At 38.7% G+C, this 17,347-nt stretch overlaps 1 protein-coding gene across 1 annotated transcript; it reads left to right on the plus strand.

Annotated features, from left to right (window-relative positions):
* Nucleotides 1–1,348: 1,348 nt before the first annotated feature.
* On the plus strand, nucleotides 1,349–17,072 carry hck (HCK proto-oncogene, Src family tyrosine kinase). Its single transcript, XM_086028524.1, has 13 exons — nucleotides 1,349–1,578; nucleotides 4,819–4,947; nucleotides 6,684–6,717; nucleotides 7,836–7,929; nucleotides 8,030–8,125; nucleotides 9,662–9,765; nucleotides 11,044–11,193; nucleotides 11,481–11,633; nucleotides 11,716–11,898; nucleotides 13,219–13,295; nucleotides 14,148–14,301; nucleotides 14,513–14,644; nucleotides 14,942–17,072. The coding sequence occupies exons 2-13, from the start codon at nucleotides 4,828–4,830 to the stop codon at nucleotides 15,142–15,144; spliced, it is 1,500 nt and encodes a 499-aa protein (XP_085884650.1). The 5' UTR covers nucleotides 1,349–1,578; nucleotides 4,819–4,827; the 3' UTR covers nucleotides 15,145–17,072.
* The last annotated feature ends 275 nt before the right edge of the window (nucleotides 17,073–17,347 follow it).

The following is a 17,347-nucleotide window of genomic DNA, read 5'->3' on the forward strand; positions in this document are numbered from 1 at the left end:
ATTTTAGACTTAATATATTATATAGTAGGCTATACAATGTATTAATAAAATACTTTTTTTTCCCACATTCTTCTTTTGGAATAGGTGTTGCAAAAAAGATACGCAAAGCTAAAGAAAACACAAAAAACACATGCAGAATTACTGCTTTGGTCCTTGCTGAACTGCTGTCCCGCATGACATAGCAGCCCAAACTTACGAAAATCAAAATATATAGCCATAATTAATCCTTTCAATACTTTATATGTGGTGACACTAGTTATGTACTGCTAGTATCCCTCTTATTAATGCAAACCACAATACTACTAAATTGCAGTGTTAAATTGCCATAGTTCTGGAATCATCACCCCCCAGGTCAGCACTGACTCAACAGGCTCATTGTGGTTGAGGGAACATGAGGTCATCAGCATTGGTAAACAGCTGCAGGGCCACAATTCTTTATCCCTTGACCCATCTTCTATTATCTTTTCACAATTTGAAAACGCTTACATTCTACCTTTCACTGCTTTTTCTCTTCCTCTCCATTTCTCTCATCTCATTTAAATTGTACCCTCATCCCCCTTCCGCTCATATCTCCATCCTCCTCCCCCCACTAGGTTTCAGGGGAATTTCTAATCCTGACTGCTGATTAAGGATTATGCTTGTGATCTGGTGGTTTTCTCTTGTGTGCCATTGGTGAGCTGCTGTTGTGCGACTGCACATCACATGCAACACCCCTCCCACATCAGGTTTACTTACCAGAGATAGCTGTCAAGGCATCATAGAAAAAAAAAACTTGTCCTGCAAATATTTAATTCAATTCAGTGGTGTATTTCAAACTCATGGTTCATTAAATATATTAACCGTATAATATATATTAGCCTATATATGTATACAATATATTTGAGGTTGAAATCACAGAAAACAGAAACATTACAAAATTACAGGAAAGGTTTGTAAGACAGTGTGCGGTATGATTTGGACACGTTCAGCAGAGAGACAGTAAATCTCTTGGTAGGAGGACGATGAGGATGGAGCTCAAGACTTAGGAAGACTTTAAGACAGCGTCGTTCTTAAGACGAACGGAATGTTTATACAATACAGTACACTGTAGTGAGGAAAGACCTAGGTGGAAGATTAGATGGAAAATGTTGACTCTGTAGCGAGTCTAGCGACGTCCAATGGGTCAAACCAAAAGACTAAAGATAACATTTAAGACCACATTTTGAAAATTTGGTTTTCAACCAGTAAAAGTGCACTCTGAAATACAGCCGTGTATTTAAATGTAACGAAAGCAAAAAAAAAAAAAAAAAAAAAAAAAAATGTAAAAGTGGCAGATTCGGAGAGCTGGTTCCCCTTTTCGTTAGCGCACTCAAGCTTAACAGCAACACACTCCCAACTTCCTTGTCCAAGTAGCAGTTGTGCTGCTGTGCTACTCATCTTGAAGCGCATTGGCAAATAATGGAAGCTTCTCGAACGAAATGAAACGAAATGAGGAATAATTTCAGCCACGGGACTCTGGCAGAGGAATCACTATTATATCATTATTATTTTTTTAAATAGTTTTGTAGTCGACGTAGGAGTGCTCATTTAAAAGCGGCGGTGAGTCTTGTTTTTTTTTTTATTTTATTGTGACGTCAGGGTTGAGCCAAAGAAGCCAAAATATCCTAAAAATTAAATTATTAACATCGTGCATCATTAGTTGTAATCAATAACACATAGATTGAAATAATAATTAGGAATTTCAAGTGATTTTATCCTTTTTTTTTTATCTGACCGGATAAAGATTCTGACCGGTTGAGCCCAAATTATCAGGTCATTGAGACTAAAATAGACGTTCTGTTTCATGAAAGAGTTTGATTGTTTTAGCAATGTTACCAATGACTATATACTGTATGTCATGCAATATGAGGCTGTATAGTCACTATATCTCTCTCAGACCTGCTTTAACCTTTGGAAGATTAATCTCTGAAAAAACACGTAGCCTATATTTATCTCAAATGGGAGAAATTATATGTGTGTTGTGAAAACTATTCTTTTTGTGCCAACATCATATCGTATATATATATATATATATATATATATATATATATATATATATATATATATATATATATTATATATATATATATAACTGGTTAGCACATCCACTTCACAGTTCAGAGGTCGTGGGTTCGATCCCGGCCCCGACCTCCCTGTGTGGAGTTTGCATGTTCTCCCCGTGCCTGCGTGGGTTTTCTCCAGGTACTCCGGCTTCCTCCCACATTCCAAAAACATGCATGGTAAGTGGATTGGACACTCTAAATTGCCCCTAGGTGTGAGTGTGGATGTTTGTTTGTCTCTGTGTGCCTTGCGATTGGCTGGCAACCAATTCAGGGTGTCCCCCGCCTACTGCCCGAAGACAGCTGGGATAGGCTCCGGGTCATATATATATATGTATCATATATATATGTATATGTGACGGGCCACTCCTGTGTGTGGCAATTTGCAGCCCCACGTCGCTGTCGCTTCAACACACCACGGACACTGGATTTTAGATGGTTTCTTTATTTCAACACTGCAACACAGTATGGTGGGAGCAATGAAGTTGCATTCAGTCTGATAGTCATCACTGTGCACTCCTCGTAGCTCTGACTGACGCTACAAACTAATTATATCTGCTCTTATAAAACTAAATTAAATAAAATCCTTATTATAACAGTATAGTGTTTTAACCAGAACATTCTATTACAAGCAACAACCTTCCTGGGAATACAATTCTACAATTAGTTACAGTAAAAGGGAAAAAGAACACATTCACCCTCATTTACAGAGTGTCCCTGAACGTACCACACTTAGAACGTGACTACGTAATATCTCAAATGGCGGCAGCACTGAACTGCGGGCTCACGCAAGTACATTGCTCACATAGGCTCACCAGTTTATTTATTGTAAAAAAAATCTCTTGATTTTTCTGTCCCATTATTTTCTTGAATTTTAATACCCTTAACATGAATAAGAGGATTGATTTTCTTATGCAAATACTTTATTAAAGCGAAGTCAAACCAAACATTAACATATTTTTTAAGAATATGCTCCATGCAAGCCCACTAGTTGAAACAAGGCATTCTGATAAATATTGCGTTTGTGGAATAAGAGTTAATCCACCTGTTTTTAGTCAACACTGGGGGTAGCCATTTTGTCACGTCTTTCAACTGAAAATGATATCATAGTTGCTCAGGGAGCACGTAACGACTAATCACAGCTCACCTGTTTTCTGAAACTGAGCCATGATTGGTCGTTATTTGAGCCCTCAGCGCATCTGTGATGTCATTTTCAGTCGACAGAAGTAATAAAATGGCCGACCCCTGAGATGGTAAAAAATGGATGGATTTTACTAGTTAACTCATATTCCACAAACACAATATTAATCAGAATGCCTTGTTTGAACTTGGGGGCCTTCATAGAACATATTCTTGAAAAAAAAAAAAGTTTGAACTCACGTGAACAGCCCCTCAGCCCTTTTCAAACACACACACATACACTCACACACACGCATATGTGCGTCTTTCAGCTGTCACTAAAATCATGCTACTGAACACCAATTGATTGGCTAACCTTGTCTTGCTTTAGAGAGAAAATATATATGACAAACACAACGCTGCATTTTAAGGGCAAGCAAGGAAAGTCTATCTAATCTAAGCAGTCTATGCAACGTAGGATGTATCTCTACGTACAGTATTTATGTATATGCTGCAGCTATGTATGATCTAAGCTAAATATTAGCTGGATATGTGCATTTGTGTGTTGAACTTGTTGGTTCAACGTTGCAATTAGACGTACTTAGCCGATTCTGACTTTGGGTCATGAGCCGCATTGCGTCATTCTATGGCTAGGCGTCGGCCGAATGAGCCGGCCGGGCCGGCCCGGGCAGGATGACAGACTCCGTGAAGGGCGACTGCTGCCACAGCGGTTTCCCAGCGGCCGCGCAACTGTGGAGATCTGTGGGAATTGGCCCGCCCAGAGTCGCCGCCGCCGCCGCTGCCCACGCTTGCTGGCCGGGACGAAGCGAGCCGAGAGTTAAGCACGAGTGGTGGCGAGCTAACATGACATTGCTAGGCAGCTTTGGTGGCAGGAGCCCGAGGCTGCGCGGATGCGCGCACACATTTTTTTTTTTTTCATCGGTCGTACTTTGTTCGTAGCTCTTCCACTCGGCTAACTAGGAATCGAAAGTCAGCACCGACATTCTCAAATATGAACGGTTCCTGGTGAACCGGAATGATGGAACTGATTCCACTCGGGTTTCGGTGTCCAACCCTAAGCAAGTGACAGCTGTGTATGTGTTTGCCGAGCAATTCATCCTTATCGTCAATATTTTGAAGCAGATGTAACGCCTCCTCTACTTTAAAGCTTTTTTTTTTCAAGATACAAGTATAGATCATGGTGACCAGCAGCCTTTATGGTAAATGGTAAATGGGCTGTCACTTATATCGCGCTTTTCTACCTTGGGTAATCAAAGGGATGGGAAACGACCACTCTACCACTGAGCCATGCCGCCCCATTATCAATGCAGCCGCTGGTTGCTATGGAAACCTTAATCACGCGATCAAAAAAAATGCCGGCGTCAAAAGGGGGTTGGATTAATTTTGAAAATAACGCGCTAAATTGACAGCCCTAATATATATATATATATATATATATATATATATATATATATATATATATATATATATGTATATATGTATATGTATATATATTATAACATTTCATATATCATCCAACCATTGATACATACAACAACAAACAAATATGCATAGATGATGGCATCTAAAAATCTCTTCTGCTCTCCTTCCCCACCACCAGAACGTCACCATGGGCTGTGTGGGCTCAAAGAAGGACCGGGAGCATCTTGGGAAAGGGAACAGTGAGGTGCAGAAAAGTGCACAGACAACCCACTACGTCAAAGATCCCACAGCAGGAAATTCTAAAGCTGTAAGCAATCACTGTGATAAAAATGTAGTTAAATCTAAGACTAAGAAAAATACATCCATCCAAGCCATTTGAAAGACTGTACATTTTTACAATCCCAACTCACATGGCAGACGTAATCCATCCATCTACGCTTACGCTGTACAGAGTATCTTGTTGGGGCATGCATATTCAACAAACTCAAAGAATCCATTCAAGGGAGCTAGTCAACCTTTCAATTGTTTTCAGATTAAGTAATGAGAATTGTCCCATAAGAAGTAATAGAAATGTACCCTTTCCTGGCATCGAACTGTTGCCATTACAAAACATTGAAATAGGTTATAGTGTTTTCGACAAACATTGTAGCCTAGGTAATTGTCTGTCACATATAAAAAGAAGTTGTTGAAATACAGTCGAAATGCCATAAAGTTTGTAAAATTTGGAATACAATCAAATTTTCTAAGCAAAGACTACTGCAAAAATCTCCGCAAATGCTGAGACTTCAGCATAGCTCATAGTACCTTTTTTCTTCGCCTTTTTTGAGAGTGTGGTCCGTCTCATAGAAAAGAACCACGGTGCTCACACTGCCAAACTCTACAGCTAGGCTGTTACTGAGCATGACTATTGTTACAATGAAAACCAGGGGGTTGTGATGATTCCAGGGCTTCTAGTCCACAGTGTGAAGAAAAAAGTAAGGACACATACAGATGGTAAACGCATTGATTATATGCATTGTCAAATTTTATACTATATTAAGCTATTGCAAAGCAAAATTTTCATAATCCGTCCATCCATTCCCTATTATCCTCACTAGAACCAATCCAAGTTGACTTTGGACTAAAGGCTTACACCCAAAACAGCCAATCACAGGGCACATATTAGACAAACAACCATTCACACTTAAGGACAATTTAGAGTCTTCACTATCCATGTTTTTCAAATGTGGGAGGAAACCGAAGTACTCAGAGAAAAGCAAAGTAGGCCCGGGGAGAGCATGCAAACTCCAAAACTGAAGGCTGATGCCTGATTTTGAACCCACGACCTTAACAGGCAGCCACCGTGCCAACCATTTTTCATGATTCCCTTCAAATTATCACTTCTGCTCAGACTTGTGAAATGTCCTTGAGAAAGATACAGACCTCCCTTAAGATACACATTGGAATTTCCCCACTTTTATTCTTTGTCCTGCTTTAAAAAAAAAAAAAAAAAAACATGTCGTTATATGACAAAAAGGTAGTCAGTATGAATTGGTTGTTGTGTTGCAAATTAAGAATGGCTAGATTTATGTCCAGGGAATTTGGATAGTGGAAGGACTTTGGTGCGTGTCATGGGTGGCAGTGCACTGCTACTATCTATTAAGTGTGGTTCCCCTGGCTGTTGCTTCCTGTCTTTCACCCAAAGTGAAGAAAGAAGAATTGACGAAAGCAGAAGCAGGGTGTCAGAAAGGCAGGAGATGCGTGATTAAAACCTCACTATTAGGCAACAACCAAAATCAGTCAACCTGTAGATGCAGTATGATATAGCACACACAGCTAGTTTTACTTCCTGGTTGTTTTTTATATGTGTAGGGCCTATACTTAGCATGTGAAAAACTACCAACAGGACCCTGACATTTAAAGTTGATAAGAGTGAGTCCTTCCTGTCTGTCAAATATATGTTTGTACTTATATTTGTTTCACATGATGCCATGTACTCAAATGTCATGTATAATGTTGAAATTCGCCTTTTGAGTTGACTCTTTCTTTACTTTTGGTCCACAGGGCAAAACGCCATCCAATGCAAACATAACAGATGGTTTGTACCACCCTGTTTTACATTCTCCTTCTGCTTTATTGTCACCCTCGGCTACTTGTATTTGCATTTTCTGCAATGTATCACATTGCATGGCCTAGCACGTATGCAACCTTGCGCTCAGCACCATGTAAGGCAATACACACAAGTAAGCAAGTTCAGCACGTTAAGGAAAGAGAGCACTTTGAGCCACGGGATGGCATCATATACAGTATCATCGCCTAACAGACAGACGCCAGCACAAAATGATAGTCAGTTGTATGAGTGACAAGTGCCTATCATTAGTCCATTGGAACGGCTAACATTGAACATAATTTATCGCTGGTTGTTTTTGGCCGCCTCAATATCATTGTTTCTATAAAAAAAATAATAATAATGGAATTAGAAAAAACTAATAACACCTTTATCAACTCAAGAGGCAAAAAACATGAGGCAGATGTGCTCCAGAAGCTACCTGTGACCCAAGTGAGGCCAGGTGGTGTACAAAATGGATGGAGTTTAACATTCTTAATTGTTATACAAGTCTAAGTAGCTTAAAATAAGTTTAATGTGAATAAAACTAAAAATCTCAATAGAAAAAAATGAAGATGGGTGCATAATGTGAATTAAATTCAGTGGCTTCACATATTGGTATATTATGAATTGATACAGTGTGGAAAAATAAGTTAATTAGTGTTACAGATAAAATGTTAAACAACAGTAACAAAAAAAACAACTCTCTCTTTACTTGATAACAAGGGATGTGCATGGTGACACCAGAGTTTTCAGGTAGTATCAACCCTTAAACCAAAATACTGTTATTTACTATACTGAGCAAAAGTCAGATTCAGGTGTTGTTCCATTGCATATTTTTCTTGTTGGAGGGCTGAAATTTCTGACTTGGTAGTTCTCTGGACTACAGCTATAATTAAATGTCAATAATGATGTTAAATAGGTTCCTTTTCCATTTATGATTAACAGAGGCAGCTTCCGGCTTTTGCTTAAGTGTAAGAGAAGTTCACACTAAATACTTTAGCACAAGGGTGGCGGGTGGGGTTATGTTTGGATATTGCTATGTGTGGACATTGTTATGAAACAAATATTCATCCATGATGAAATTCTCTCCTTCCATGTTGACGCAGGAGACAACATTGCTATAGCACTGTACGATTATGAGGCCATTCATGATGGAGACCTTGGCTTCAAGAAGGGAGACAGACTTAAAATTTTGGAGGAGTGAGTAGAGCTTCCAGTGACATTTCTTTGCTTTCTTGTTGAATTGGTTGATAGAAATGAATTTTATTCAATAAATATCCTTGATTTTCTCACTCTATAGATCAGGGGAGTGGTGGCGAGCAATGTCCATCTGTTCAGGTCAAGAAGGCTTCATCCCCAGCAATTATGTTGCAAAAGATACGCTGGAGGCGGAGGAGTAAGTATACGCACACAAGTAAAATATTACCTTACAATAATAACTTCAAAACCATTATAATGCTTTAGTAAGGCAGTCTTGCTTTTTAAAAAGAACACAAAACATCAGCCGGGACTTGACCCGGTGAGGGACGATTAGAGGAATGAACGAAAACCTACCTCCGTCCTTGCTTATAGTCTGCCCTTTTTAAAAGATTTCTCGTCCTCCATCCGACTGTCCAGAAAATGGGCGTCCATCTGAGATGGACGGATGGACCGTTCCATCCTGTGACGGAATGCCCAGCTCTGGTATTTTACCATTCTCCATGTGTATTTACCCCAGTGCTATTAAAAAGTAAAAACACACTACTACATAGCAATTATCGTCCCTTACTTTTACTTTAATATAGTGAGTCAGAAGAGCACAAAATGAATAGGGGTGTCCCAATACAACTTTTGCACTTCTGATACAATTCCGATATTGCAGCCTAAAGTACTGTCCGAAACCGATATTCATCCGATACGATATCATCAGGAATTTATTTTTTAGTATGAAATGTTAGAAGACACTGGATACTATTCAAACAAAGAACAATAGTCAGCAACAGTAGGTATGAGAAAATACATTTATTCCAATTCTGCTTGCTAGATCCAGATGCTGCTGGATAGAAGAGCAAGAGCAGAGTCTGGATTGGACTGCTTGTATATAAGTGCTAGTATTCGCAATATAGACCATTATAATCTGATAGTGTTTTTTCATACCATTAACCAATATCAATAGCGAATCGGGACACCCCTAAAAATGAAAAGGAATTACGACCACCTAGGATATACAGGGCGGCACGGTCGTCGACTTGGTTAGCACGTCCGCCTCACAGTTCAGAGGTTGTTGGTTCGATCCCGGCTCCGGCCTCCCTGTGTGGAGTTTGCATGTTCTGCGTGGGTTTTTTCCGGGTACTCCAGTTTCCTCCCACATTCCATAAACATGCATGGTAGGTTGATTGGACACTCTAAATTGCCCCTAGGTGGTGGATGTTTGTTTGTCTCTGTGTGCCCTGCGATTGGCTGGCAACCAATTCAGGGTGTCCCCCGCCTACTGCCCGAAGACAGCTGGGATAGGCTCCAGCATGCCCGCGACCCTTGTGAGGATAAGCGGTATAGGTAATGGATAGGAGATACAGATCAGCCAATGACAGATTTGGCCTGCAATGCATAATCAAGAGATGCCTTAATGAATATATTGTATAAATACACATTTTACAACCAACAGTGGTTAACAGCATGGTGAGGTTCTGTTTATGTTATTTAATGAGCATGTAAGGCTGTTAATGGAATCATTATGTACAACCTGTTTGTCATGGTTTTACAAATAGTGGTTTGTGGTTACTTTGTGTCACAAAATCATAAAACCCCTGTCCCGGTATTTGTAGACCTAATTGAATAAACTACATGCATTTCTTGTTTTGTATTACGCTGCGTTTTTGGGGAGCTCAAATGTGATTGTATTTAAATAGATTAAATGTTGTTTCTGCTCTAATGGGTGTTTTCTGTTGTTGAGGTGGTTCTTTAAGGGCGTGAGCAGGAGAGATGCCGAGAGGCAATTGCTGGCCCCCGGGAACAGAGTAGGATCGTTCATGATCCGAGACAGTGAAACCAACAAGGGTGAGTCAAGTATGGTACAGTTACAGTATATTCAAAACTTAGCAGAGCCAAGACTTCCACCAAATCTAAACGATCCTAACTTGTTATAGCACACTACGTTTGCAACTTGATCGATACCTAACTCCTGCATATCGTCACCCTCCTAAAATAATGGCCTAAGTCATTTTTATTTTTTTTCAGAAAACATGAAAAACTGAACCAAATTGCAATTGTATTATATTTATTCATATTTTAATTTCAATTAAATAATATAATTGAGGAAGTACATAAGTCCTGTAGATGCAGAGTGCAAACAAAGCAGTGTAAAATCTGACGGTCATAAAAAGTAGAGTCATAACCATTGTAGTTCTTTCTTGTTTTACAAGCACAAGCAATTGGTTTGAACAGTTTATATGCACAGAGTTGACATATACATGTCTATAACTCTTGTTAAGCGTAAGACAGTATGCTTGTATAAAGTTACGGTATGTAAAAAGGGTCTGTTAACTGAGACTTCTCAGGAGTTCCGTGTAACTAGAATAGAAGCAAAGGCAGGTGGACGCAGGCAAAGCAAGGCAATGTTGCAGGCTTAGAATATTTAAAGTGGAAGTCAACCCAAACATATTTTTTAGCCGTTTTTAGCCATCTCAGCCATTTTGTCACTTCTGTCAACTGAAAATGACATACATACGGGTGAGCAGTACAAAAGACACGAAGGGGATGATTGGCTGACAAGTGTTATGGTTAAAATAATGTGTTGTAGTTATCGGTGGATTTCTGAGTTCCATTGTGTTAAATAGATTATTTGGTGGTCTTAAGATTTGAATCAATGTTGAAACACCTTACAATACAATAATAAAAATATTAACATACAGTATTTGATTTAATTTCAAAGTAGCCAAATTTGTTTTACAAAACAAAAACAATGACCGGTAAGTAAAATTAGTGGGAGGGAAAAGGCAAAATAGTCACCAATGAGTGAATGAGTAAAAAAATAAATAGAAAAGTGCAAAATGCATGAATTCCTGTGAGCAAATAATATCAATAGTGCAGAGGACAGTGGTATAGATAATATACACAGCAGATACAGTTAAAATATTTGAAAACAAGTTTGAACAGGTGGATTTTGAGCAGTGATTTAATGGGTCTACTCTATGCAGTCATAGATAAGCCAGGAAAGTGACTTCCATGGTGAGCACAGCAATGTAAAAAGCTTGATTTAATATGATTCTTGAATGACTGATAAAGAATATTAGCATTAGCATCAAACGTCTTGTGTTTTTCTCCCTTTGGCCACAGGAAGCTTCTCCCTGTCCGTCAGGGACAGTGATGGCCCGTCCGGTGACACTGTTAAACATTATAAGATCCGTATGCTGGACAATGGAGGATTTTACATCTCTCCCCGGATCACATTCAGCACCCTGCAGGACATGGTTAAACATTACAAGAGTGAGTATGACTTTTAACAAATTTTAACCTTGAAGAAGCAGGCATAAACACATTCTTGACTCGTCAGAGTAGGGACAACAATTCAATTCATTCATGAGCCCATAAATTAACATAAATCCAATTGTGGTTACAATATCTGTTGTACTTGAGGATGCTAAATTGACAGTCCCACCTGACTTTAAGTGAACTATAAAACTTTGACAAAAAGATCTATTATGTCAATATGATAAAATAAAGATATACTGTAACAGATCATATATCATAAATCTATTTCTTATTCCCTCCAGAGCAAGGCGATGGTCTTTGCCAAACACTGACCAACCCTTGCCTGAGTCCTAAACCAGAGAAGCCCTGGGAGAAAGATGCCTGGGAAATCCAAAGGTCATCTCTTAAGCTGGAGAAGAGGCTTGGTGCTGGCCAATTTGGAGAAGTCTGGCTGGGTACAACACATTAGAGCACCTTTCCCACTCTGCTGTTGGAGGGAAGCATTTCAATAGCTTGCGTTAAATGTTTTGTCTCCAGCTACATACAACAAACACACCAAGGTAGCGGTGAAGACCATGAAACCTGGGAGCATGTCGGTCGAAGCCTTCATGGCTGAGGCCAACCTGATGAAGACTTTACAGCACGACAAACTGGTGCGACTCCATGCTGTGGTCACAAAGGAGGAGCCCATTTATATTATCACTGAATTGATGGAAAAAGGTATGTGTACAGCTTGTCACACTAAACTATAGTTTTAATTGTAGTTCAAACCCAAGCAGAGAACTGTTGTAATGAAATTAACTCAAATGCAAGGTTGTACAGTATATGCCCTTCATCTAACATATTCTGAATACTCAACCAGAATGGCATTTGTGCTGCATTCCAAACTGCTGGGGAATAGGATCCCACTTGGAACTTATGAGGACCAACCAATTAAAAAAAAAAAAAAAAACTCATACCAACCATAATAAGCGTTATACAATTTCCATGCAGAACAGATTGTAATAAATCCTGTTGTTAGATATATTTAAGTCTATATTTTAATTGAAGTTTTGCATTTACTATGTAAACTGCCATTGTGGTGTCAGATTTCTTCATCGCAATGATTTCCTGGCTTCTATTTCTTGTGGGATATTTCATTGTACGTTTATATAGTCAAAGGTCAGAAATTTCTAACTTCCTAGTTTTTTTAAACACAGTATTAGCAGTCTCAATGCTCCAACAAGATTGAACTAATAGTGAAAAATCATTTCTTCAAACAAAAGTATGGGGTGGGGGTGTTGTGAGTGACAAATTTGTTTGTTACAATACAATAAAATACAATTTTATTTATATAGCGCATTTCATAACAGCTAGGGCTGTAACAAGAACTTTCTTAGCAGATGTATTACAAAAATGTGGACAAAATATCTGCACACGTGCAAAACGTGATCTGAATACATGTCATTTTTCATGTTACATTTCTCAATGCATGTATAAATGATTCAGCATTCCAGTGCAAGCACAACTCTATGTCTGCCATCTAGTGGTGAATGGTGATACAGTCTACCCCCGCATACTCAATGTGGCACTCGTGGAGTCACATATCCACAGATTTTTTTTTCAATTTCTTTTCTGTGTTTTGTAATATTTGACTCATTGTAGTGCAGGGGGCTGCTCCATAGCAGAGAAAGTCTGACTTTGTATCTGCTGTGGATTTGCACCAAAAATATAGAGGCGGTCCTGACACCACAAAGTGGTCCTTTCGCAAAGTTCCTTGTAAATTGTCTATGTAGTTATTTTCATAATCTGCAAACAAAACCAAACAACAAATGATAAATACACATATTATTAGATTCCAATTTGAATTCAGTGTGTAAGTTCTTACCCTACTGGGGAAAATGGTAAACAATGACTCAATCCTTTAACAAAAATGTAAGAAGACAAAGATGAAAACGTTCTCTTCACTGCCACTGTTGAAAGTTAGCAGTTACAACATGCATTTGAAGCCCAGTTTACATGCATTTTCCTGAAGATGTTTGCTTGCGCTCATGCATACAGGTAGTTTATTAGACTTCCTCAAGAGTGATGAAGGCAGTCGCATCCCACTTCCGAAGCTCATTGACTTCTCTGCCCAGGTAAGAGTCCCTCAGTCACACTAAGCTTCAACCATCAAATTAGAACATATCCACAGTTAATGTTGAAATGTGCATATGATTGTGTGGGATTAGCTCAACCATGCACATAATGAGACCAAAATAAGGCGTCAATGTACATTTCCTGCCATCATCAGGTATGATTTGAGGAAAAAAAACAAAAAAACAATTAGCTTTTCATGTCTTATTCCCTTGAAAGGTCAGCTGTGCTTATTATTATCAGTTCTCCAAACATGGAAGATTGTGATTAATTTTTTATGATTTCACCAAAGGTGTGTTAACTCATTCACTGCCAGACATTTTCAGACCCTCTTTTACCGTAATGTTTGAAATAATTCAGTGTGTGGGGGGGGGGAAACTTTCCAAATATGTCTGTTTGTTTCACTCAGTTGCTAGTTTGTGCATTTAATATTAGCGTTACGCGATGGAGACAACTTGACATTCGTTAAGAGTCAGTCATAGATGGATGTAACGGAGAGAAACCGGTCACTTTTCAAAGTAAAATAGTTTTCAGCCTAAAATAATAAATAAACTGGAAGTACTGTACGTTTTCTTTTTTTTTTCCCCTTTCTTCTGTGCAACCCGGTGGAGCCTGGTCCAAAGTGGCCTGCGGCCCGGTACAGCTCCGCGGCCCGGTGGTTGGGGACCCTTGCTCTATACGATAACACACATTGTGTAGTACCGTATCACTGCAGTAGTAAACCAACAAAAGGGGGCCTAAAAAATTTAAAAATATGTTCTGCAGTTAACCGAACAATTTTCTATTTTCATTTTGTGACACTGAGTGCAAGGAGTTTGCTTCTTACTCTTTTATTGTGATGTGTTTATTCCTAGATAGCAGAGGGTATGGCCTTCATTGAGCAGAGGAACTACATTCACCGAGACTTGAGGGCCGCCAACATCCTGGTCAATAAGGCTTTAGTATGCAAAATTGCTGACTTTGGCCTCGCCCGCATCATTGAAGACAATGAATACACAGCAAGAGAAGGTTCGACATACTACAATATTCTTTAATTTGGTCTTAAACTAGCTGGGAATGCAGAAGAGTATACCGGTAGTGACCTTTCGGCAGCAGCCTGGGTTTCTAATTTTAAGGAAGAGAGATTTGCGAAATGGCTGAACCTGAATCTGAGGTTTACCATTGATGTACGAGAAGATGTGTGGATTACAAGCTTGACTATTGTTTCACGGTTCTCTAGGAGCAAGATTTCCTATTAAGTGGACAGCCCCTGAAGCCATCAACTACGGCTGTTTCACTATTAAGTCAGATGTCTGGTCTTTTGGCATTTTGCTGACTGAGATCATCAGTTATGGACGCACACCGTACCCAGGTAACTACTTTAATGTTAATGCAGTGTATACAGTGTTCTCCTGAGACATCACGATTCATCGGTCCAGCCACCACTCTATATAACCAAACAATGGGTGGACTTTTATTTCGTTTGATATTTTCACAACCACATGCAGTTAGAAAAGGGCATTTGAGCCCTTGTGGTTGTGAACACAGCTGTCTTACGTCCCTGCAAAAATGGCACCTTTCATTCTCATCTCGATCACAGATCACTACTGTGAAGTGGGCATCTGAAGACTGCCCTCCACCCTGATCGTGTTGGTGTACTTGTTTGCAGGGATGACAAACCCAGAGGTGATCCGTTCACTGGAGAAGGGCTACCGTATGCAGCGTCAGGACAGTTGTCCCAAGGAACTCTATGACATCATGCTGGAGTGTTGGAAGAACAAACCAGATGACCGTCCAACCTTTGATTACCTGCAGAGTGTCCTGGAGGATTTCTACACAGCCACAGAGAGCCAGTACCAGCAGCAACCATGACTCACAGTCATTGTTTCTGTGCCATTTGATGATGCAGTATTTGTACAAAATCTTGCTAGTGTTTTCCTACGTGTCGTCTGTCCATCTTTCTGTAACCCTCAAAAACCTGATGTCTCAGCAGGCTGTGGACAAAATTTATTGGAAAAAAAAAATTATTAACAATTAATTTTCTGAGATTGTGTTGTCAGACGTCAGTCTCAAGAGTCGCATGTCACCGCAATTTGCACATTTTTTTTGTAGATTGAAATTGTATGTGGGAGTATGAATTGCAAAAACAGTAGTGAAAGCTCAAGGGTAGCTAGTTGATCCAAATTTTGAATGAAAGAATGAGGCCTTTTTTGTAATTAGCACAATAAGCACTTAACTATACGCACTTCATTAGGTGTAACAAAACAGAAACACTCCTCAGTAAAAAAAATATCCAATCTAATTAAAAAATAATGAAGACCAATATATGGCACGATAAATGTATTTTTAAATGAATGAACTGTTAATCTGAAACTGAGCATTCAACTGCATACTGGTGAACAAAGTAAAGTAAAAAGTAAAAAAAAAAATCTGTTTATTTTATGACTATGTTTATTATGTGCTAGCTTTCAACATTTCTTCGCCTTTGTGCCTTTTCTTGTGTTTAAATTATATTTTGCTTTCTTTTAGTTGAGATATACATTCATGTTTTTTATGTTTAAATTAACATTTAGTCATTCATTTGGGAACAAAAGAAGATCGGTCACATAGAGTACTACTATAGCCTTCATTTTGCTCTTTGGAAAAATAACTTATATTCACATGTAAAGTTCTAATGAATTGCTCACAGTAAGAAAAATACTAAACAATATGGCTTTTCAATGATCTTTTGGTAATATTTGTAAACAAGTGATGAATAACATTATGTTGATTCTCTTAGTAGAATCAAAAGCCCAGATTTTTATTTTGTATATTTACCTGAAGTCCCTTTGCTTGTTTTCATAGCAGCAATTCAATGGACCTTAATACTTTTCAAATAAAACATTTTAGTATTTAAGAAACATTTGTTCCAGGTTTGAAATTCCATACTTATACTTTATACTTTATTTCTTGATATATGAGGAGTCTACAACACTCTATAAATCACATCCAGATTGGGCATCATTTCTACGACTTTCACTATTCCAGACACGAAAACGGGAACAAAGGACAGCGAGTACTCCTGAGATAGATGGGACAGCGATGAATGGCAACTCAACAGGAGCACCAATTCTAACGCAAGCAGATAGTGTTGCTGAGATCTTGCTGATCGGAGAGACCGATGGCAGAATGTGAATTCATTGTCGGTGTAGGTTACTAAACTGACAAAAGTTACTTTCTGCTTCATATATACTGAAATCAACTGTATGGAAGCCATGCAACTGCCTGTTGTCAGAGGACTGATCCCTGAAGTGTGAGCTTGACAGGAGGAAAATGGAAGATGGCAATTTTTTTCAAAGATGACAATGTAAAGTGAAGTACTACACAGGACTTCCAAACTATTACGTTTTAATGGGTGTTCTTGCCTGTCTTGTTACACATCTCGTGACGTGACTAGCCCTAATGAAGATGAGTGGAACAGAGAATGGAAGGATGCGACCTTTGACCCATAGCATGCCCTCCTGACTAACCAATACCAAATGAAAGGAGATATGAGTCATTCCAGAATTGGGGGATATTTTACATCCCACCCATCAAATTTTAAATAATCTGCATACCAAATAGTGAAACATGTCATTTCTGAGTAAATTTACTTGTCCTGAGACCAATTCTAAAAAAAAGAAAAACGAAAAGAAAGCTTGAAAATATATTGAAAAATACCAAATAATGCTGGAGTATCCCATAAAATTGTATTTTTCTCTTGTTAAACCCCCATAATGACCTACCCGGTAATTGAATCTCAAATAAAAGAGTTAAAATGATTTTTTTTCCAGTTTTTGTATTATTTGTTTCATTGCTGTCTGTAACGGTGGGAACATTTGTTTTAATAAACATAATATTTCAAATATGGGCCTTGTGTCCCGCTATCAATCAATCAATCAATCACATTTTATTTATATAGCACTTTTCATACATAAAAATGCAACTCAAAGTGCTTTAAAACATTCAAAGCAAAACATAGAATTATGTTTACTACATGCACACAATCCTGTTACCATAACCTTTTGAGCATGGAAGAAGAAAAAAAGCAGTGAAT

This window comes from Filicampus tigris, chromosome 1 (genome assembly GCF_054856515.1).
Source record: "Filicampus tigris isolate MCC_2025a chromosome 1, RoL_Ftig_1.0, whole genome shotgun sequence".
Classification (NCBI taxonomy): Eukaryota; Metazoa; Chordata; class Actinopteri; order Syngnathiformes; family Syngnathidae; genus Filicampus; species Filicampus tigris.